Here is a 23,752-nt window from a genome sequence, read left to right on the forward strand (position 1 = left end):
CTCGACTTGCTCCAATTCTCACTATCTAGTATCTACCCACTTCCATCCATGTTACAAATATTTTTGTTAGGTAAATTTGATGTCAGTAAATTTCTAATCTTACCACTAACGTTACTCCTTCTCCCAAGAAAAATTACACTCTCAATCTCAAAGTCTCAATGAGTCTCGAACCATAATAGTAGCCGTTAAAATCAAGTTAACTGTAATCAAACGGCGATTTTGCCACCTTATTTTTACCTCTCTTTCACAAAATCACAGCTCTCTCCTCTTTCTCTCTCCAATTATTCTGAAATCCCTAATTTTTTTCATTTCCAGCATTCTTCCGTTCACTTGTTCTTGAGCAAATTCAATTGTCGAAAATATGGTTGGTGAGTCCACTCAATTCCTCTTTCTGATTTTTCAATTTCGTTGCATTTTTGCCCCTTTTCTTTTGATTCAATGGTGTGTAACTTTTAATTGAATGATACTTTAAATTTTATCAATTTAAGATTTTCTTGCTTGTGTTTTCCTTATTGTTTGTTTGATTTGGTTTTGTACTATTATTAATGTTGTTGTGATAGTTGAATTCTCAATTTTGTTAATCCAGTTAAACTACTCTAGGTTTACTGTGAAATTCTTGAGTTTAAGTGGTTTCTATATCTAATTTAACTTGTAATATAAGAGTAATATATTTTGCCAACTAAAATTTGAGTTCCTAATTCATTCCACTATTTTTATTAGTCTTCATGTATACCTATCAATGACAATGGTGTTTATAATTGATCCAAACTTATGAAAACAATAATTGAAAATTGGGCCGTAACAACACATACAAGTGTAGCACGGGCTTTGATTAAGGCCCGGTTTGGTTTAATGTAAAATGTTATCATGGAAAATGATTTTCCCATTGTTTTTCATTTTCCTTTGTTTGTTTTGTGAAGAAGTGGAAATTATTTTTTCAATGGTGGAAAATTATATTTTTAATGGCTGAAAACATTTTCTTTAAAAGAAGGAAAACACATTATCCTCACATTTCCTTCCCTATTTTTTATTTCTCTATAATGTCTTGATGGATCCAAACAAAGGAAAACTAATTCGTAGTTGTGGTTTTCCTTGAAATTATGTTTTCCATAAAAACTATTTTTTCATCGAAATTGTTTTACATCAAATCAAACGGGGCTAAGGGTGTATGCAATCACATAAAATACATTATCATAGCATAAATGGTTAGAAATTAATGTCACCCTTGGCCATTATAATGTAAAATTGTATATTGAGTTGAATTTGTTTTAAAAAAAAATCCCTATGTGTATTAGTTTTTACACTTTCTTTTATCATATGCCTAGGAAGGTCCACCATTGTTACCAAAAAATTAGGGCCCATGCTCTCTCATGTTAAATGAAAATTATCCTACTACTTCGTATTTTTTACCATATTTGTTTTTTCAATGAAATAATGCGCCACTATCTCCTTTGTAATCCTTTCACACATTCAACTCAAACACTATATTAGACACTTCTCACATAAATTGCTTTAACTTCTTTTTGTGATTTATCACTAAGAAAAAAAATACAGTTATATAGTTTTTGTTAAATTTGTCTTATTGTATATATTTTCTGACTGTCAACTTTTTATAAGATTTCTATATTTAAAAGTAAAGATATTGATATTTGAGATCATGCATTGACAAATATGCATAAAGATATAGTAGTATGTAAAATTGTAAACTACAATTAAATGGAGGAAGTATATACAATTAAATGGAGGAAGTATATCCTAACACCTACTCTAGTAAAACTCCGACTAGAAAACAAAATTACTGAAATAACAACACAACACTAGGACTAGTTATGACTTAAAAGAAAAGAATATCTTATCTTAAAATGGTGCCAAATACGTCGAGGAAGGCATGTTGAGAAACCGGAACTGATTCACTACTTATGAGTAAAGATAAGAAGCCCAGTGCACTACGTGAACTACTAGTCTACTAGTATTTTTATGCACAAGATGTGTCCGTGTTTTTAATAATGCATATAACCAACATTAAGAAATTAATATTTAATACTTGAATTCCCCAATTTCACAATGCTTTTATGTTTTATTAATTATTTTTTTACAATATTTCCCTACTAGCTTTGACGATGTTTAATTACTAGTATGTAACAATAAATATCAATATGTTTATTATTATTAGATTTATCTCAATATATATTGTTTCATTATTTTTTTTAATAATTTATCATGATATATAATTAAAGTTATCTAGGTTTAAGTAAGTGCATGGACTAACATGTATGGTCAAAATTGCTGTACCTCCATTAAGCTTCTATCACAAATGACTAGTTGAAAAATATATATATATATATATATATATATGTTGAAAAGCACTATAGCAATTCAATGGTTTGAATTTTGTCATCAGAAATTGGGAAAACATTGCTTAATTCGGGATGGTTAGCTGCAAGATCCACTGAGGTTGACCTCACCGGAGTACAACTCACCACTACTCACCCACCTTCCGGTCCTTCTTCACCTTGGATGACCGCCGTCGTCCCTGGAACGTAATCATTCGTTTCTCTCTCTGTTTAATTGATGGTTTGTGTTAATGTTTGTCTAATTGTTTGATTGCGTTTGAATTTTGATGAAATGGTGGATTCTTTTGGGTTTTAATTTGGCTGGTGTTGCTGTTTTAATGATCATTGAAAAGAAAAATATAAATAATAGTGCACATGATTTTGTCATGAATTTTATGAACTACTACGAGTCCCATTATAGGAAATATATTTAGTACGAGAGTAGCTGTCAGGCTTGTCCCACATTTAAGAAGAGGTAGGGTGACTAACATATATGAAGTAAGACCTGTGGGCTACTACATCTGTTGTCATTTGGTTTAAGGATGAAATCTTATTGGATTTGTATAATTATTTATTGTCTTATGAAAATATAGCTCAATTGAAAGTACTTATTTCTGGTGTTAGTTTAATCTTATTAGAAAAAACCCTGAAGTGGCCAAACCTTACTCATGATAGAATACAATGCCAGATGTAGAGGCCACAATACTTCTGATGTTTAACTCCGGCAAGTTGGCATGGTTTATCAACTAATCTAGGAGTCTTGATGTTGATTAAAAGTTTAGAACTTGGCTTGACTTATCAAACTTTGATTGATAGATTCTCTTCTTAAAGAATGAAATATGAAAATTCTTCTGGCAGAGTTCGCTAAAATTACAATTCTTCCCTTCTAATATGAAAAAATTTGTAGATTGCATTGGAATGTTAATGCAGACAGAGAAGGTTTATGCTGTAGTTGAAGTAGAGTTATGTGCATGCTGATCAGGGATGCTATGTATTTCTTTTGTGCAGGGTATTGACGACCCTGGTAGAGAATCAGTTGCTGCCTGATCCATTCTATGGTTTGGAAAACAATTCAATTATTGACATTGCTGATTCTGGAAGGGAGCATTATACATTCTGGTTTTTCACAAAATTTCCGTGTAAGCTGGTGTGTAACAGATGACTTGCTATTCTCTATGCCACAGATGGAATCTATTTTAATGTATATTGTTAGTACAGGTGCTTTATTTGACGCACTAATCTAGATATGGGCTATTTTCTGATTTATGAAGAATTGCTTTCTTTGATATGTTCATCCAGGATGTACTTTTTTTTAAATTACTTGGTCACCATCTTGTGTTTTACAAACTTTTCCAGGCTGTGAACCAGCATGTGGAATTGAACTTTCGTGCCATAAATTACTCTGCAGAGGTATACTTAAATGGATACAAAAGAGTTCTTGGAAAGGGGATGTTCTGTAGGCATTCCCTTGATGTCACCGATATATTGTCTCCTGATGGTCAAAACCTTTTAGCTGTTATTGTTCACCCTCCGGATCATCCCGGGAAGATTCCGTCTACAGGTGGTCAAGGTGGTGATCACGAGGTATAAATTTTTTATAGTTTTGCACACAAGTTTTATTTGTATACATTGATCCGAGGAATCTATTCCCTTGAAGTTACAACAGTGTCAGATGCTGGTATGTCTATATTTTATTTTTTGAACGGTACTGGTATGTCTATATTGATGTTAGGTAATAGTCTAATAGAGCATTTAACTGTAGAAGTTTCCATAAAATTTGTGGCAAATATTCGTTCTATTTTCTGCTTTTAATCTATATGAATGCATATGATGGTGGATCTTGTTGTAATTATTGGAACATATCAACTCAAACAAAGATTACTATAGAAGTTGCCATATATGGGATTAGTAGAAACCAAGACTTAAAAATAACCACATTAAGGCTTCACAAAATTTGATCCCTCTTATAATCATAAGCACCATGTAGAGAAAGAGCTGACGATTCAAGGCTACCTCAATAAGAATTTTTGTGCCATCACGAGCTCTGAGGTCTGAAGGAGTGTCCGTTTAAAAAAAAAAAAACCAGGATTTTCTGGGTTGGTGTCATTACATGGATATTTGTTGAGACAAGAACTCCAAAATATGCATTTTGTTGGATTTAATGTAATGTCTGCCTCATAAGTCAATGTTGCCACTTTGTTTTTTGTTTTTTGGTGGATGGAATACAGATATTTGCTGACGATTTAAGGCTACCTCAATAAGAATTTTTTTTGCCATCACGAGCTCTGAAGGAGCGTCTGTTTTTTTTTTTAAAAAAAACCAGGATTTTCCGGGTTGGTGTCATTACATGGATATTTGTTGAGACAAGAACTCCAAAATATGCATTTTGTTGGATTTAATGTAATGTCTGCCTCATAAGTCAATGTTGCCACTTCGTTTTTTGTTTTTTGGTGGATGGAATACAGATATGTACTTCATTTGACAAAGTTTCTCTATTGAAAAATACGCGACATATATAGCTGTCTGGTTATTACTTATAAGTGTGTTTTATCTATTCATAAAGCGGTGAATGTACAATTTTATGTTACTTGACTTCTTTGAAAATTTGCTAATGTATATTCACTGACCATTTCCCTTTCCTTTCCTGTCTTTGTTCTACATGGTAGATTGGAAAAGATGTTGCAGCCCAGTATGTGGAGGGTTGGGATTGGATGACTCCTATCAGGTGGTGCTCACATGAGACTACATGAAGTATTTGTCTGGAATTTCTTTGCTTCTCCCATGTGTTCAATTTTCTTTTTGTTTTTCTTTTTTTTTTTTTTTGTGCGGGGAGGGGTGGGGGTGGGGGGGGGGGGGGGGGAGGGGGAGGGAGAAAAGTAGCTTTAGGGAGCAAAGCTTAGTGGAGGTAGGATTAGGTTATACCTTTGCTCTTCTGCTACTGGCTTTGATTGCAATTCAAATTATACTTTCAAAATTTACGTGCCATATAAGTTTTTTGCTAGAATGACTCATGAATAGAGCTAGCACAGCTAATATGTTACTACATTTAATGAATGTAGTATATGACAATTAATTTTCCAATCATAATTAGGTTTTTCATGTAACTGTAAAGCTTGCTTGGTTTTAATTAGCATAACTCTCATAAGTGATCTAAAAAAGGCTATATTACTCTTATATACAAAGTCTTCTTCTTCTTCTTCTTCTTCTGCTTGAACGCCTTAATCCCTTAAGTGGGGTCAACTACATGAGCCAATATAAGGATTTCCCCAAGAGGTCACCCATCCTAGTACTACTATCAATCATTGTGGTTCATGTTCAGCGATGTGATAGTTTTACACTGGCTGTCACTGGCTATATACTATGTAGTCATTTTAATTTGCGTTGTGTTCATGATACATTTTGCATATTCAGAAAAGGTTATGAATCAAATGATTGACGTTTTCTTATGCAGATATATTTTCTGTTGAAATTGACAACAGGGACCGAAACACTGGCATTTGGGATGAGGTTTCACTTTCCACCACTGGGGTAAGTATTCGTCCAAAATATTTAAGAATCTTGAGGTTTCATCTTATGAATAATTATCTTCCACACCTTGGGAAGCATTGGTTCAGCAAGCTTTGTATACCATGATTTTCTGATTGTGAGTATAAATTTCAAAATGCTGTCCCCTATACCAGTTACATTATGTTTTTTTTTTCTAAACAAGTCTCTAAATTTCATAGCAGTTGGAAATACATATTTCATTATTTCAAGATGGATGGAATTAATGGGTTTTTTTTTTTTTTTTTTTTTATTAATATTTGTAAGATTGGCCCAAATATATTGTTTAATCTATTGTATGTGTATTCTGTTTTATGTTTGCCTAAATCGCAAGGATTAGCTGTCATTACCAATAAGTAAGATATAGCTTTGACAGTGCACTGGGTTTTTACTGCAAATGTATTCTATTAACTTCATATGTTTAAATTTGTAATATTGCACTTGCTCTTGTGATAATTATTATCTTGTGAATAATTTGTTGAATGTATGATGTTGATATCTTGTGATCCAGCCAGTTAAAATCATGGATCCCCATTTGGTATCCTCATTCTTTGATGACTATAAGAGGGCATACTTGCATACCACTGTAGAGCTGGAAAATAGAAGTGGCTGGGTTGCAGAATGTTCTTTAAGCATCCAAGTGGAAACTGAAGTTGAGGATAATATTTGCCTGGTGGAGCATCTTCAAACTCAACATCTGTCAATTCCTCCAGGAGCACGAGTGCAGCATACATTTCCTGAGGTTTGTACTTGTCTTTCAGTTTCAAAGCGGTCATCTCTTGCTATCATTCTGGTGTACTTCCCAAATCCAAAGTTGTGTTAGCTACTGCTAAGTGTATTAAACATCAGTTTATACAAGTCAGAGAATTTATTGCTAGTAGTTTGTGTAAAAAAATTTTTGGGGGTGAATGCATTGGATATACTCTTTACTTTTCATATTCTTTCTAGAGCCTTATCTTTGTTTGTACTTGGTTAAGGCTAGGTTGCTCACATCTTACAAATACCAGATGTGGATCTGTTGGATCCTTGCTGGTTGGTAGCTATTCGTGTTGGAGTAGTATTTATTTATCAAATTACTTATAATGCAAGACCATTGGAAGCAGCTTAATCTAAATCTTGAGTGGATCAGTATTTTTGTACATTTATTTTGACCTTCTCATATACTCTTGTGGCAGTTGGTACTATACTTAGTTTATTTTGCATTTGCTAGATCCAGAAGATGATTGATTATGCTTTTATTGGTGCTACTTGGGCTGAGTTCCAATTCATGTTGTTTGTTCTCACTTCTCAGTGAGTATTGTGCTAAGTCTGTTGGATCTCAAAATGACTTAACTTTTTTCCTTGACCTTGACACAAGTCCTTGCATTGGTCAATGAATGTCATTAGGATTGCAGGAGATTTTTCAGAATGAAACTTTGGTAGTGTGAATGGAGTGAAATTCATATATTTTTTTTAATTATCAAGTTATTCTGTGCTCTGAAGCCTCTATTAAATTCAACGCGCAGATTTTCTTCTACAAACCAAATCTCTGGTGGCCAAATGGTATGGGCAAACAATCATTATATAATGTCACTATTGCTGTGGATGTCAAAGGTTTTGGAGAATCTGATATGTGGCACCATTTATTTGGATTTCGTAAAATCGAGAGCTATGTTGATAGTGCTACTGGTGGGAGGTATGGAAACAAGTAAATGTTTACATTATCATATAATTCATGCGGTCATCCTTACATCATTATTGTTTACAGGTTGTTTAAGGTTAATGGAGAACCTGTTTTTATCCGTGGTGGTAATTGGATTTTGTCAGATGGTTTATTGCGGCTTTCCAAGAAGCGATATCAAACAGATATAAAGTTCCATGCTGATATGAACTTTAACATGATGCGTTGCTGGGGAGGGGGACTGGCTGAGAGACCGGAATTTTATCATTTTTGTGACGTTTATGGTTTGTTGGTAAGTTATTCTCTTTAATCTTTCTGCTCTGGTTCTTTCCTTCGGAGTGTTTGGTCTGTGAAATGAAATATACTTGATTTTATGCATTCAGTTTTTAATCTTTCTATATATCTGATTATTTTTCTATTGTATCTTTATCCCCTCACCTAATGATTTGATTAGTCTCTTTTGAAGATAAGTGTGCTTTTGACTGTCTATTTGTAGAATCTATGCTGAGTTCTTTTGCATTGGGGAAAAACTTTCTGGTATATCCCGAGACTGGAAAAATGATATATGTAGTTTTGGATGTGAATGTTATAAAAGGGCAATGGAATGAGACATTGACAGTTTAGTTATGTTGTGCCTCTGTAAACGATTTAAAACTTTCTGTTCTACATAAAAATATTTTGTAACATGTGGTTTAAAATTATATTGTGACATATATTGCTATGTTGCTGTGCTAGCCATTATTATTTTATTAAACCTATAATTGCTATTGATACCATTGAAATTCCCATACAAGAAAAATATGGACCTATATTTAGGTCATTACAAACATACTAGGTATTGGAAAACATATCCTTGATTATAATTTGAAAACATATTAAAAAATAATAATAATAACAACTAGTGGGAAGTTTCCAATTTTCCAATTAACAGTATTATATACTTCCTCCATTTATGTTATTTTTTTTACCTGCAACGTTTATCTTTAGAACTATTCACATATGCTACTATTACTACCTTTGATAAATTTATAATTAAGAAAAAAAAAAAAAAAACAAAACCAAGCATGATCTATTCTTGTTAGATTTGTCTTAATTTATACTTTCATAGTATAATATTTTAATAATCTTTACTTGTTGAAAATAAGAGATATAAATGATTGAATAATGCATTAGCAAGTGTGAAATGAATGTGTTGCAAGTAAAAATAAAAAGGGGAAGTATGATGTAGAATGCTACCTATAATGGGTTGGTCATTCCCATGGATGAAATTAATAATACTTCCTTTGTTTTAATTTACTTGCACCACACCATTTTGGCACACACTTTAAGGAGGATTTTAGACTAAGCAAACAGAAATTAATTGAAATAATTTTACCACTTATAAGAAGAAAGTCTTCAATTTACCTTTTTTAATCATATCCTCAAATAGCATGCCAAAAAATTGTGTAGCAAGTATAAGAAATCAGTGGAAGTAAATAATAAAAAAGAATTCTTCAATGATGTGGATCATAGGTGATAGGCTTATTGAATCGGGCTGCAGTGCTATGAAGACAGGATCATAAAGACATGTGATATGTTTTGCATTATATTTGGAATTATAATCCATCAGCATTTTTAAAGTTGTGAGGATCTTAGAATTTTTTTGTTGGAAAAAAGTTTATTTACGTGGGATAAGGAAAGAGAGGGAAAAATATAAACCATGAAGAGAGAGTAGCGCTTGGACAAAGTCACTTCTGCCCTCATGCTCTCCCCCTTTTTATGTTCTTTACTGTCTCTCATCATCTTATATTCCAAAGGAATCACTGATTTTCTGGTAGGGATCTCTGAAGGTTTTTCTGTTTTATGTAATTGTTTCCAGACTTAGCTCTTGTTCGCTTTACCTTAAAAAAAATAATATTCAGTAAGTAAATATAATTTCAGTTCAGTAAAAATCAGTAACTTTAAATAAGAAATGTGATAGAAAAGCAGTAAAAATAATTTTAGTTTAGCAAGAATAATTTCAGTTTAGTAAAATTATTTTCTGCTCAGTAAAAATAATTTAAATTCAGCAAAAATAATTTCAATTCAGCAAAAATAATTTCTAATTCAGCAAAAATAAGGGGTGAAGTGAACGGGGACTTAGTGCCTGTTTTCAGTGAGACCTTATCTTTTACAAGGATAGAACTGATAAACCATATTTTTGATTCGTGATCATCAGTGTGACAGGATTCTTTTTCTAACTTTCCATGTTTGACAATGTAAAACTTTGAGCATTTATATCTTTGATTATGTATATGTAAAATTCATAAAAATTTGATATTTCAAAAATACATATTGTGACATATCATAAACGAAGGTCAAAGTGCGAGTAGTTTCTAAGTAGTGCCAAATTCCAAGCGTGACCATTATAATTAAACGGATGGAGTATGTCTTTGCAGTAATTATTTATGTTGCAATTGGAGAATCTAATTGCGTCTTGTAGTGAATTCATCCCTGCTGTAATTTAATTTGGCAGGTGTGGCAGGAGTTCTGGATTACTGGAGATGTTGATGGACGAGGAGATCCTATATCTAATCCAAATGGTCCCTTGGACCATGATCTTTTTTTGCTTTGTGCTAGAGACACAGTGAAGCTCCTTAGGAATCATGCCAGTCTTGCATTGTGGGTTGGTGGAAATGAACAAGTCCCACCAGATGACATTAATGCTGCTCTTAGACATGACCTTAGTCTCCATCCAGACTTTGAGCACGTCAATGGAACTTTGATGGGAAAAAAAATCGCGGTGTCTGGTACTGATCCTAGTCAATATTTGGATGGTACTAGAGTTTATGTTCAAGGGTCGATGTGGGATGGGTTTGCTGATGGTCAAGGAAACTTTACAGATGGTCCTTATGAAATTCAGAATCCTGAAGACTTCTTTAAGGACAACTATTACAATTATGGTTTTAATCCTGAGGTTGGGTCTGTTGGAATGCCAGTGGCAGCTACTATTAGGGCGACTATGCCAAAAGAAGGTTGGCAGATCCCATTATTTAAAAAACTTGACAGTGGTTATGTAGAAGAGGTGCCAAACCAAATCTGGGAGTACCATAAATACATACCTTATTCTAAACCAGGGTTAGTTCATGATCAGATCCTAAAATATGGTACTCCAAATGATCTGGATGATTTTTGCTTGAAGGTGAACTAACATCTCTCTTTATTTGGTAAAATAATTTAATGGAGTTTTAACCAATGTAGGTTGTGGATTGACATGTCTTATTGTTGCAGGCTCAACTAGTTAACTATGTACAATATAGAGCTCTACTTGAGGGATGGACTTCCCATATGTGGAGTAAATTTACAGGTGTCCTAATATGGAAAACCCAAAATCCATGGACAGGTCTGAGGGGTCAGTTTTATGATCACCTTCTTAACCAAACAGGTGGTTTCTACGGATGCCGTTCTGCTGCTGAACCTGTCCATGTCCAGCTAAATCTTGCAACCTATTGTATAGAGGTATATATCTGATTTAAGCTTTCACAACCTTATCTTGAATTGAGCTATGTGACTGCTGCAATATACTTCCTCTGTTTTATTTACTTGACCCATAGCCTTTGGCAAAATATTTAAGTGGAGAGAGAAAGTGTAGTTGGTGCACATGGTTGTCCCTACATGCAATTTATAAGGGTAATTTAATGAGTTTAACTACCAAAAGCTTACCAAGTAATATGGCCTCCCCAATTAAGAAAGTCAAGTAAATAAAATGAAGTATATGTTTATTCTGTTACAGACTTACAGTTGTTTGAGCTGAAATTTATTCCATACTCGAACATGGATTTGATGTTTGCTTCTAGATGTAATGAAAGTTAAATTTCCTTTTCAGGTAGTTAATACAACATCAGATGAGCTATCTGATATAGCTGTAGAAGCCTCAGTATGGGATCTGGAAGGAACATGCCCATACTACAATGTACATGAGAGGCTCACAGTACCTCCTAAAAAGACACTGACTATCACAGAGATGAAGTATCCAGAATCACAAAATCCAAAGCCAGTATACTTCCTTCTCCTCAAGCTATATCACATGTCAGATCATGGTATTCTATCAAGGAATTTCTACTGGTTGCATCTACCTGGTGGTGACTACAAGTTGCTTGAACCATATAGAACGAAAAATATTCCTCTGAAGATAACATCAAAAGTTTCCAGTCAAGATAACACTTATGAAGTACTGATGAAAGTCGAGAACACCTCAAAAATGCCAAATCGTGAGAATCAGCTGAATAAGAACATTTTCTGCCTTAAAGTCGGCGATGATAGTTATGATGATGCCTTGCATAAATTCTCGCATGATACAACTGAAAACAAACTGCAAGCTAGTTTTTTCCAGAAGATTAACAGTTGTTTTCTCCGGGAAAGTAACAGGTCGAGGGTTGTTGAAATCAATGGAGCTGATGCAGGGGTTGCTTTCTTCTTGCATTTCTCAGTTCATTCTTCAGAAAAAGAGAGCAAGGGCACGGAAGACACGAGGATACTTCCTGTGCATTATTCTGACAACTATTTTTCTTTGGTACCTGGTGAGATCATGTCAATAAAGATGACATTTGAGGCTCCTCCAGGAGTTACTCCACGAATTAAACTTAATGGTTGGAATTACTATGAAGGCCTTATTGTTTTGTAATTGTCCATGGAGGTAACTAGTTCTCAGAAGTGGTTATTGTGGTGCAAGGTTCTCTGTGAGGTCTATCTGGACTGAATGATGTTTAGCAGTGTGTTTGAGTGGGGTGTCTGTATACTTGTCTGTATTAATTTCTAAATAATCTGCTAGTGTAGTAAGTAGAAAAACTTAAAATCATTTCTAGTAGAACTGCTTTCTAAACCTCAGTTGCATTCTATGATGTCCATCAGAACTGTAATTAGTGAACTGTTTTTTACCTTAAAAATAATGAAAAACATCAAAGTTGTCATTGTGAACTTATCATCTTTATCGATATAACCCTTTACAGCAGTTACCCTTGTGTATATCGAAAACATAGGTATGTCAGACTCTTACGAATAACAATTCTTGTGTTCGGTTTGCCCTTTAGTTTTTACCATGGGGATTGCTTTTATTATACATATGAAGTGCATCACTCATCAGCCATGCCCATGTATATTAAAAATAAATGGCTGATATAGTGTCCATGCCATTGACAATTACCAAGTGAAACTCATTCGGATTCACTCATTTGGAAGGCACTGTCAGTTAATTACATATTTACCGAGGCATGGAAGGAATTTTGCTGATGCAGTAGAGTCTGGAATGTCTGGATCCATGCCTTAAAACCAAGATGGTTATTTTGATATGACTCTCATGAACCTATTCATCGAGGAGAATATGCCTGCTGCTCTAGCCAACAAGGAAGGTCCCTCTTCTTCTTTCTCTTGTGCATCTCCAAAAATATACTGCATTAGATACAAACAGATATTATTGAGAAAGAATACACTTCAACAGAAAATACTATTTCTAAATGTCCCAACTGTAAATCTAGCTGCATTTTCGAGTCTCCCAAATCATTTTTGTATTTCAGTCTCAACTTTAAGCTGCTGGTTCAGGGTATGTCATGGTATCTATAGAGACAGTGTGATGTGCAGGAACTGACCTCTAGTTCTTCAGCATCAGGACGACTGATTAGTTCTTTTGCAAGCAGATACCTGCCTGGTCTATTCTTATCATCGTAGAATACCTTCCATAATCTGTTAAAAAAAAACAATTAGCAGAAAATGAGTAAATCTGTAACAAAGAAAACTAGTATACAACAATGGTAGCGTATACTTACCCAGGATAACACCTGAACACTGCACCAGATGGGAAAGGTCTCATCGAATAAACCACAGAGAATGTTCTGCATCATATACCAGATATTACTTAATACTTGCAAATAAGGTTAAACCAGAGTGACTAAGAGTACATTCATCAAACAAGTTCTATATAAACTGGAAGAGAAGTGTGTGAAGCACAAGTGATTGTAAGATTCAATCTGATACAACAGCTGTGATTTTGATTGATCTTTATGTATGGTTGGTAGTGTTGGTCAAATGAGCTAAAAATTTGAGGATGACAGAGAAGAAAAGTAAATTTACCTCAGAAAGTAGCGTCTTAACTTCCGAACGTTGAATCCAACTCCCACATCTTCACTAACAAGACGTGGATTCCACATGATGAGAGGTCTTGGCTAACAAATTTATGAGGAATTTCATAAGACAGATGCAGGTATGAGTGGAAAACCAATATTGCACAATGTATCGTACTCTGAAATTCGAAAATAACAGTTAAAATTTTCCTTTCTAGCTCTTATTCCTATCTTATTGACTGCAATTTATCATCAAACTACCCAGTTCTCTTCATTTTAACATGCAAGTAATTCAAAGTTGAGCGTCCAGACTGCAGCCCTTTTCAATCAAGTCCAGCAAGACACTTAACCAAAGTTAAAGGCTGGAAATATAATTCTGATATGCTGACTCCTGTATCTCCAGAATACAGTGCAATTCATCAAAGTCACAATATATGCTTTTGATGACGAATAAAAGGGGACATTACCAGTATATTCTCAGTCAATACCAGTGTATGTAAAATATTGTTGTTATAAATGCGATCTTATATCTTTACATCCAAAAGAAAAGTGACTTTTGTATCAATAACAGATAGAAGTAGAAAACAAACACATAACATCAACTATTATAACTGTTTTTTGAAAAAAATAAAAAGAGCATGGCGGACTTAGCATTGCAAACCGAGTAAAAAAGGACACTATATCTCACACAGGACAATGTAAGCCAACATAAGTAAGTAAATACCGGATCGTCTGAGAGAAGTGAAGCGATTTTCTGGACATATTCCAACATCTGATAATCAGGAACCACCATAACAACAATTTCATCTTCATCTTCTACAGGCTTCCTATCACTTAAGCTGCAAGGAAATATGAACATGAAAAGGGTAGCATAGACTACTAAGAAACAAAAAATACTACACCACAAGACAGATACCAGTAATTTGGATATAACATGCTATACCTAGAGAATCCAAAAACAGCATCTTTCCATTGATACTTCAGAAGTGCAGCAGCTCCAGTATCCGGAAAGATTGCTTTTACTTTCTGTTCAGCCAAAATATTTAACTTAGTTATGTAGAAGAGGTGAAGAATCAGTTGATCACCGCCAAGCAACTCCAAGGTGCAAGATTTCAGTATGCCACTGAACAATTTATTTTGCATAATTATTCTTATTCTATGCTTTGGATAGCTATAGATTAATACTAAAAACTAACCTGACATCCTGTTTCCTCAATAAGCGTATCTATGAAAACCCTTGATAGTTCCCATAGCTCAGCTTGTGCGCCTTCATCATCCAAAAATTGCAGCTGAGGTATTAACAGCTCAACCTGACAAAGGCAAAAAGGAAATGCAGGAAAAGCATCAGACTACCAGAATTACACACTCTATCCAAAAACAAAGCCACTTCTTATTTTCAGTTTCAATAATTAGATTTGCTAAGTATAAGATGAAACAATGGATGGAACTGATGACCTACTAATTAGCAGTACATGTAAGCTCTTAGCTCCTGTTATTCAGAATATAAATCGTTCTTTCTTTACTAAACCACTTGTTTGTGTAAATAGGACTAATAGGAGTTGGATCTGAACTATCTGAAAGAGGGAGGACCTTTTTTGTTGCAGGACATTCAGACTATTTAGTTTTTAATTACTCTATTGTACAGAAATAAATTGTCACATTCTTGATTTCCTATAATTACGCATATGACATGATTTCCCAAAGCACCCTCAACAATTTTTTTATCCCCTCCTGAACTAATTTTAAAAAAGGGAACATCAGGAAATTTAATCAAGAACTATAACTAATTGAAAAGGCAACAACTCTTTTCTAATACTGAAGCACCTACAATGGCCCTTGTTCCACCAGAATCCACGAACGAAGCACTAGCTTGACCGGATTGTCGAACTGCACCCTCCAAGTCAGAAGGCAAGCAACTGTCAAATAATTTCAATTACATGGCCATCAATACACTTCAGCTATGAACTGAAAATATGCCAATTAGGCCAAGGATTATACTTATACAAGTTATCATACAATCATGTACTGAACATATTGGCATGATATCTACTTATCCAATCTAACTTAATAATCACAAAGTACAGCATTAATCAAGTGCTTGATTTAAATTAAGACATGAAACTCCATAATATAATCCCTCAACTTTCAAGCATGAAAATTAGACCAAAAGGTCAAGATGAAACTCCATAAATTTTGATCATTTCAATTTCTCAATGAAAAGGTCAAGATGCAATTTTTATCAAAGTAAAACAAACTACAACCTTGTTCCTTTGAGTTTTACCAATTCAATTTTTCCATAGACACAACTTTAATCATTAATATCTTTAATTAAGTTAGAAAATTTTCAAATCACACCCAATTTCCCCGTATTTCACAAACTAAAAACAATTAATTTTTTTCCAACTTTTTTTACAAGATCAAAATTTCCAATAGCAACAAAACAAACAATCTGAAAATTAGTATAATAAATAGAATCTCACTCATCATCTTCTTCTTTTATTTCTTGATCAGGGAATTCTTCAATTTCTTGGACTTCCTCTTCCTGCAACTGTACTGGGTTATCTTCACTACCCTCAAATTTGTCAAATTTAGCATGAATTTTAGTTAAAGAGAGTGAAAGATTTCTGGGAAATTGAGTTCTGGTGGATCCATTGAGAGAGGAGAGAGAAAATGAAGAGGGAAATCGAGTGAAGTTGGAATTTGAGGAAGAAGAGGAGCAAGTATGATGGTAGCTCAACAAGCTTGGTTGTGAAGAACTGGCCATTGATTTGGTTCTTTCAGATTCTGCTTATCCTAACTACATTACCAGAAAATATCATTTATAAAGGTGACGTCTGTTTTTAATTGTTTCTAGATGCGCCAGGATTAGAGTTGTGCATGAGCCGCGTTGGCTTGAAAATGGCCCGACTTGGTGCGAGCTTACCACAAGCTTGAAATGGCATGAGAGACACACTTGTGGGTCATGTGCTGTGTTGCCGTGCACCCTGTGTATGAAGTCTATTTTCAATATTTGATACAAGCTTGGAATAACATTTTCTTTTTCTTAGTCATTTTCTAACATCACTTTTTACAGTACGAAGTACGCTAGCATGACACGTGGACTTGCATGGCTCGACCTGTGCCTAGCTTTCGCTAGTATTAAGTATGACTTGTTTAGTTCTATAGTCAGATTTAATAGAGTTGATATTTGAGTATAGTTTGACCAAGATGTTTATAGTTTAATCGATTACTTCTTTTTTAGGGTAATTTACTAATTTTGAGCTTTTGTAAATTTGAACACATACTAATAGTTTCAATATTGAGGATGAATATGTCGTTGCTTTTATAATTTTTTTTATTCATTTAATACAGGACCATTGTCTCAGATCGGAACATTTCCCAACTAAGGGTCTGTTCTCTTCAGCTTAATTTCAATTCAACTCAATTCAGTTCAGCTTCAATAGTCCAGTTCCTAATTTCTTTCTCTCATAAACAATTCATTTCAGCTCTATTTACTTCAGTTTAGTTCAGCTCCAATTAGTTCAATTCAGTATATCAGAACAGGGCCTTATAACGAAGCACTCATAGTCAGTTAGATTTTAGCTCAAAAATCTCACACTATACTTCTTTCTTTTTTCCATTCATGTCTCAAAACATTAAGTAAGTCATTTATAACTAAGGGGGTGTTTGGTTCAAGCATATTAGGTATAAGGTATGAGTTTGGAATGACCAAAATTCATACCTTGTGTTTGTTTCTAGAAATTTTATTTTTCAAACCCATACCTCAAACCCCCAAGGTATGGGTTTTCGAAACCCAAGGGGGGAGGTGGGTATGATTCATACCCATACCTTTAGTTTAAAATTAAAAGGAAAACTATCATTCCTAGATAAAAATCAAACACATGAAATCAAGTATTAAGTTCCAACCCCATACCACCCAGGTTTCATTCCTCATTCCAAACCTATACCATTGTTTGAACCAAACGCCCCCTTATAAGACTATATAAACATAAGTTGTTCTTAATAGATAGCTTGTATTGTACATGAGACACCATTCTTTTGAAAAAATTAAAATAAAAATTAAAATTTGTCCGAAACCATATAATTATAACACGGGAGTATGCAATATAATTTAGAAATTCCTCTCATGAATTCATGAAAGTACCTCTTATATTTTTTCTTCTAATACTCCACACACGAGAAATCCTTATCGTGTACGGTGAAGACTAAATGACATTGTAATGATTATTTTTCTTACCTTAAAACAAAAAAAAAAAAAAAAAAAAAAAAAAAAAAAATCCACAACCCATTTTCACAACCGGGTCTAGTATCGTCATAAACCCAACCCAAAGAGAAACCAGACGCTCCAAATCATAAAAGTAGCCGTTACAATCAAGTTGAATGTAATCAAACGGCTACAATTCATTCTCCTTTTCAAAACATTGAACTCCCTCCTTCAAATTTACAACTTTTCTGACCGTTTTAGATTTCGCCATCTTCTTCCTTTCTTTCACAAAAAATATCACACCTTCTCTTTCTCTCTCTAAAATCTAACTTTCAATCTCACTTTCTCTCTCATATTCTCCTCAAATCCCTAATTTTCATTTTCAGAATCCTTCAAATTACTTGTTTTCAGCGTAATTAATTTGTTGAAAAAATGGATGGTGAGTAGAATTCAATCAATTCATCTTTCTTAATTTTCAATTTCGTCGGATTTTCCCCCTTTTTTTCTCCTAAAATAATTCGAATTTCACTTTATTTCATTTTATATGCAGATCAAACTGTAGAAATCGTTCGAGAAATTGGCGACGCAAACTCATTTATTGAGTCAGCAAATGCAACACCACATGCTCAAAACGGTAACAATTCAAGATTCTGTTGATTATGTTTTGATTTTAGTCTTCTTTTGTATGATTTTTTGTAGTATTTTTGTTGTTAGTTGTTTTTGTTGTGGTTGTTGATTTCAATCGATTAAAACCCTAGGTTTTCCGTGAAATTCTTGAACTTAGCGAGTGTTTGTTAGTAGGTGAAAATTGGGTTTCTTGATTTCTTGATCAATTAGAGTATTGGATGTGATGATGTTTGATTCTTGGATTGCACTTGTTATCTTCTTCGTTTTTGAAACATTTGATATTAGGGTTTTAATTAGGGCATCTCATTTCACCGGAATTGAAAAATTCTCTATTGTTGGGTTATTTATGAAATCAATTAAGAATAATTTAAGAAATTGTTGATTTGTTGTTAAATTTGTTGGTTTCATAAAGTTAAATTTGTTGGTTTCATAAATTTGCTTGAAAATTTGTTAATTGTTCAGAATTATGTATTATAGCACTGAGTGTAGAAAGATATTTTGAACTTTCAGATAGAGTGGAGGAAAATACGAATTCTACTGATGCAAGCCAATATTCGAATGAATCCCAAGCAGTTTCAGTTGATGAAGAGCCTAAGCTTCCAATACTAAAGAAAATCAATGAGCTGAGTAACAAAATTCAGGTGAACTTCAATATAAATTATTTTGCTGTGTCTGTGGTTGTCAATCTTGCTTAAGATGGAAACCTTATTGTGTGATTGGTATAGACTTTGAGGAAGGAGCATACATCTCTATCAGTCGAAGTAAAGGAGATAACGAGCAGTCAATTTCCCGGCTTTGAAGTTCTGAATACACTTCAGCACCTAAGTATGTTGCCCTTTTATCTCATTCTTCAGTTTGTCAATTATGTTGTTGTTGTTGTTGTTGTTTTTGCTGGTCAGGTTTTAAATGGGTATGAACTGTTGTTATTAGGTGAGGAGCATGAGGTTTTGAAGAACAAGTACATGGAAGAATCTGAGCTTTTAAAGAAAAAGTACATTGAAGAATATGCTGAAAGGAAGAGGCTGTACAATGAAGTAATTGAGCTGAAAGGCAATATTAGGGTCTTTTGTAGATGCAGACCATTGAACCAAGATGAAAGGGCAAGTGGGTCGACTTCTGTTGTCGAAATTCCTCCTTCCCAGGACCATGAATTGAATATTACTTGTGCTGATTCTTCAAAGAAACAATTCAAGTTTGACCATGTATTTGGGCCCCAAGCTGACCAAGGTACCTGATCGCTTTGATTGCCTTTTGAATAGTGAATTTAGCTTCAGGTAGCGCAATTACACTTCTTTGGTGTTTCATTGACATTGATTTTTGACTTTGCAGAGGAGGTCTTTGCACAAACTTCTCCAATTGTCACTTCTGTTTTGGATGGCTACAATGTTTGCATATTTGCATATGGACAAACTGGAACTGGAAAGACCTTTACCATGGAAGGGACACCAGAGAATCGAGGGGTTAACTATAGAACTTTGGAGGAGTTATTTAGGATTGCTAATCAGAGAAGCGGTACTGTGAAATATGAACTATTTGTTAGCATGTTGGAAGTCTACAATGAAAAAATAAGGGACCTCTTGGTGGAGAACACCAGTGAACCACCTAAGAAGTAAGTGATTCTTAAAACAGAATGTCAAATACTGCTTGATTACATAAATTTGTAGGGAGTGTAGCTAGGCATGACTGATGCTTAAATATGCATAAACATTCATGTGGGAATCTAGCTACTGATTCTAAGATTGTCAGCACCAATTAATTTTAGGGGTGGCTTACAATAATCAAAGCTAAATTCCATATATCCTTAGAATGTGTTCATGCTTAATTCTGGAATTGTCACTTCTGTCACTTTTCTCCTTTGGCCTTTGGTCTTACATGCTTAAGCGATCGATAAAGGCTTCACCACTACTTATGCAGAATTTTCTTAAAGAACTACAGAAATTTAATAGAGTATCTATTTATCTAAAGATTGGCTAGGTAGTTGTTGACTTTTTGTTACCTTGAGTTCTGACGGGACTATGATCAGTTCATAACATCTTTAACGTTCATCCTTGCATTTTAGCCTTTCTATACCTTTGTTAAATCAGCTGTTAAATGGAAGCTGTTAATTTGGTTCATGCAAATGTCTTAGTATGGAAGGCTCACTTTTATAGGGTTTATAATGTCTAAGTGTTGCATTTTGTTTATTCAGGTTGGAAATAAAACAAGCTCCAGAAGGAACACAAGAAATTCCTGGGCTAGTTGAAGCTCATGTTTATGGTACAGATGAAGTATGGGAATTACTCAAGACTGGGAGCCGAGTGAGATCTGTTGGATCAACCAATGCTAATGAATTCAGTAGCCGTTCCCATTGGTAATTTTTCTCTGATATAATTGAATGCTACCCTGTTATTGTCTGCAATGTTGCATATGTCTGTCTTTACACTCTGAATGTTATATAATGGACTCCTGCAACTACATTAAATAATGCAATGATGGTAGAAATATTGGAGCAGCCATTCTGTGGAATTAATTAATTTTGCCATGCTTGTAGCTTGCTGCGGATTACTGTGAAAGGGGAAAACTTAATGAATGGACAAAGGACAAAGAGCAACCTTTGGTTGGTGGACTTGGCTGGAAGTGAGCGTGTTGGAAGAATTGAAGTTGAGGGTGAAAGACTGAAGGAATCTCAGTTCATCAATAAATCCCTCTCAGCCCTTGGTGATGTCATCTCTGCTCTTGCAACTAAAACAAACCACGTTCCATACAGGTCGATACATGTTTCTATATGCAGATTTTTCTAGACATTCAGCATGTTTTTGAACTTCATCGTCTTAACTTAATTGTTGTTAACTTTCAGAAACTCAAAACTCACCCACATGTTGCAGAGCTCTTTAGGTAAGATACTTCATGAAGCCTTATTGAACTGAGTTATGGCTGCTTCAAAAAAAAAAAAAAAAAAAAAAAAAAAAAACTGAGTTATGGTTTACTTTTCTCATCTTACCCATCTCTATCATTCAATGGCATTGCAGGAGGTGATTGCAAGACCCTGATGTTCGTCCAAATTAGTCCTAGTGATGCTGACGTGGGTGAGACTCTATGCTCCCTGAACTTTGCTAGTCGAGTCAAGGGAATTGAATATGGTCCAGCCCGCAAGCAAGCAGATATCTCTGAGCTCCTCAAGTATAAGCATCTGGTATGTTTTTGGGGAGTTATTTAGCTTGATATTGATGTTCAGTCTTGCATGCAGCTTATGCTTATAGTCATTTTTAACAGGCTGAGAAGTTAAAGCATGATGATAAAGAAACAAAGAAACTGCAGGATAGTGTGCAATCTTTGCAATTAAGGCTTTCTGCCAGAGAGCATATCTGCAGAAGTCTTCAGGAGAAGGTACTTTCATATACCATTGATATGCGTGATATGTATTACGTATTCCACACCAAGCATTTTTCTTAAGAAAAATATCTCAACAGGTGCGGGATCTTGAAAATCAACTGGCGGAGGAGAGGAAAACTAGACAGAAGCAGGAAAATAGAGCTGCTGCTTCTATCAGGCAACCAAGACAGGCACAAAAGACCACAACAGAGAGGAAGCCTCCACTAGGTCCTTCAAATTCAAGGATGCCGTTGCGAAAGATAAGCAATTACATGCCCCAACCATCACCTGTCCAGGCAAAGAAGACTTCTACTTTCTCTTCTCGTTTCTCAAGTTCATACGATGGTAAAGAAAACACTTCGAATGGATCAAATACAAGAGCCATGAGGGGGCCACGAAGGATCTCCGTCGCTGTGAGACCATCAACCGAAACAATGGCACCTATGCAGCCCAGAAGAAGGGTCTCCATGGCAACACTCCGTCCTGAGTCAAATTACCATCAAACACCTCTCAGTAAGTCAAAACGCGAGAGTGCATTACCAGGGCCCTCATTTTTCAGGGAGGCATCAAGGGTAAGGCGATTTTCAAAGCCGTTTTCTCCTCTGCCTTCTGTGGAAGCAGCAACACCTATGAGCAGTAGGAGGTTTATGGCAAGCCCTCCTCAACAGGGTTCGTGGAGGCCGAAGCACCCTACCGTGGTTGCCCTGCAGAAAAAGCCAGTTGTTTGGAGTCCTTTGAAGTTGCGAGGCTTGAAAAACTTCCGGAAGTCTATAGTATGATGTGAAAATATGCATTTATTTCTCTTTGTTAACTGCAATTCGTCACCTACATATATCCTTGGGTCTTCCAAATCAGTAGGCTGTACTTAAATGAAAACTAATGAATAGAGATTTTAAGCTCAAATATGCATAGTATTTTTTTAGTTTCTTGTAACATCAGTGTGATGTTTTGATTAATTTTCCTGTCTTACAATATGTTAATTTCAGAAATGTTAAGTATAGTTTTATATGCTAAAGACATTCATTCATGTCATTTTTTAAGGCTATGTTGAGATGAATTCATGAAAATTTCCCCTTCAATTGTGATAAAATAATAACAATACTTCATAATAATGAAAATTTCCCAAGAACTAATGGTTACCAAAAATTGTAAATGCAAGGATTACTCATACTTGATTGCAAAATTACTCAAACATTGTATTTGAACATCTATTATTGGAATACTAGAATAATTGAAGGCGGAACCATTAATTAAGAGTGTACTTCCAAGTTCCAATACCCTAAATTCACATGGTTCTCCAACCTAAATCTTGGGTCAATTAAAACAAAATCGTTTATTGCCCATTGTTTTCTCATACGTTTTAATGATGTCTGTGTACAACATATCCTCATTTGCTTGTGTAGTTTATGGTATTATTATGTTGTTTTGATAAACTAGATGTGTTCTTGGTGCATTGGTATTATCTAGTGCTATTTTATGGTTATCTAGTGCTCACTGTTAATTAGATGTGTAGTTTATGGTATTATTATCTAGTGCTATTTTATGTCTTGTAACATTCAATCAAACTTGTGTTCTACGTAAAACTTCTTCTCTCTACTTTAATTGGTTGAACATATTTAGAGTAGAAGGTGATGCACATCAAAGTTGTTGCCCATCTAAACTTAGTGTTGAAGATGACACTCACCTGATATCCCTCTCAAACCCTCCCTCTGTCCCTAACCAAAATTTTTGCTCGGCTTTCTCACCCCATATTTTAGCTTCCCTCTTCTATTTAGTGGGATCTACTGAGTTGACATAATATTATTGGTGGTGTACATATTCCTTTTATTTACGAAATATACATCTAGTCTTTTTCGAATTTCACTATTTATGATTTAAGATTCATCAATATACAATTAAATAAATACAGATTGATTAAGTTGGAAAAAAAAAGAGTTTTGACTATAATACTCAAGTACAA

General features: G+C 34.5%; 3 protein-coding genes across 5 annotated transcripts; 2 read left to right on the plus strand and 1 right to left on the minus strand.

Annotated features, from left to right (window-relative positions):
* Positions 1-241: 241 nt before the first annotated feature.
* LOC145628827 (mannosylglycoprotein endo-beta-mannosidase-like) lies at positions 242-12,471 on the plus strand. 3 transcript variants are annotated; one of them, XM_081681241.1, is made up of 12 exons: positions 242-368; positions 2,402-2,540; positions 3,342-3,480; positions 3,690-3,917; positions 5,000-5,058; positions 5,813-5,861; positions 6,388-6,618; positions 7,382-7,551; positions 7,624-7,828; positions 10,031-10,696; positions 10,786-11,013; positions 11,381-12,471. In XM_081681241.1, exons 1-12 carry the CDS (start codon positions 362-364, stop codon positions 12,176-12,178), a joined length of 2,919 nt encoding a protein of 972 aa, XP_081537367.1. In that variant the 5' UTR covers positions 242-361; the 3' UTR covers positions 12,179-12,471. The 3 variants fall into 3 exon arrangements, with proteins under 3 accessions (XP_081537367.1, XP_081537369.1, XP_081537368.1); XM_081681243.1 differs by lacking the exons at positions 242-368; positions 2,402-2,540 and having other exon boundaries at positions 3,435-3,551; XM_081681242.1 differs by lacking the exons at positions 242-368; positions 2,402-2,540; positions 3,342-3,480 and adding an exon at positions 3,496-3,541.
* LOC145628828 (uncharacterized) lies at positions 12,398-16,440 on the minus strand. The gene is made up of 9 exons (XM_081681244.1): positions 16,091-16,440; positions 15,439-15,526; positions 14,807-14,920; positions 14,554-14,636; positions 14,335-14,449; positions 13,621-13,712; positions 13,317-13,382; positions 13,140-13,233; positions 12,398-12,942 (listed from the first exon to the last, which is right to left on the minus strand). The coding sequence occupies exons 1-9, from the start codon at positions 16,372-16,374 to the stop codon at positions 12,832-12,834; spliced, it is 1,047 nt and encodes a 348-aa protein (XP_081537370.1). The 5' UTR covers positions 16,375-16,440; the 3' UTR covers positions 12,398-12,831.
* A 1,615-nt stretch (positions 16,441-18,055) lies between these two features.
* Positions 18,056-22,748, plus strand: LOC145626591 (kinesin-like protein KIN-14S). The gene is made up of 12 exons (XM_081679047.1): positions 18,056-18,253; positions 18,365-18,448; positions 18,952-19,082; positions 19,167-19,266; positions 19,372-19,668; positions 19,771-20,050; positions 20,630-20,791; positions 20,972-21,187; positions 21,278-21,315; positions 21,450-21,613; positions 21,694-21,807; positions 21,891-22,748. Exons 1-12 carry the CDS (start codon positions 18,247-18,249, stop codon positions 22,569-22,571), a joined length of 2,274 nt encoding a protein of 757 aa, XP_081535173.1. The 5' UTR covers positions 18,056-18,246; the 3' UTR covers positions 22,572-22,748.
* Positions 22,749-23,752: the final 1,004 nt, after the last annotated feature.

Source organism: Chenopodium album, chromosome 4 (assembly GCF_948465745.1).
Source record: "Chenopodium album chromosome 4, dcCheAlbu1.1, whole genome shotgun sequence".
Classification (NCBI taxonomy): domain Eukaryota; kingdom Viridiplantae; phylum Streptophyta; class Magnoliopsida; order Caryophyllales; family Amaranthaceae; genus Chenopodium; species Chenopodium album.

Excerpts from the sequence above, each read along its gene's own strand:
- LOC145628827 (XM_081681241.1), top strand. Across the intron at positions 5,862-6,387 it reads TTTCACTTTCCACCACTGGG|CCAGTTAAAATCATGGATCC; the intron begins GTAAGTATTCGT and ends CTTGTGATCCAG. Across the intron at positions 11,014-11,380 it reads TTGCAACCTATTGTATAGAG|GTAGTTAATACAACATCAGA; the intron begins GTATATATCTGA and ends TTTCCTTTTCAG.
- LOC145628828 (XM_081681244.1), bottom strand. The coding sequence starts at position 16,374 with ATGGCCAGTTCTTCACAACCAAGCTTGTTGAGCTACCATCATACTTGC. Across the intron at positions 14,450-14,553 it reads GCTGTTTTTGGATTCTCTAG|CTTAAGTGATAGGAAGCCTG; the intron begins GTATAGCATGTT and ends ATTTCCTTGCAG. Across the intron at positions 13,234-13,316 it reads GTGTTCAGGTGTTATCCTGG|ATTATGGAAGGTATTCTACG; the intron begins GTAAGTATACGC and ends TTTTTTTAACAG.
- LOC145626591 (XM_081679047.1), top strand. Across the intron at positions 20,051-20,629 it reads ACCAGTGAACCACCTAAGAA|GTTGGAAATAAAACAAGCTC; the intron begins GTAAGTGATTCT and ends TTGTTTATTCAG. Across the intron at positions 21,614-21,693 it reads TCCTCAAGTATAAGCATCTG|GCTGAGAAGTTAAAGCATGA; the intron begins GTATGTTTTTGG and ends CATTTTTAACAG.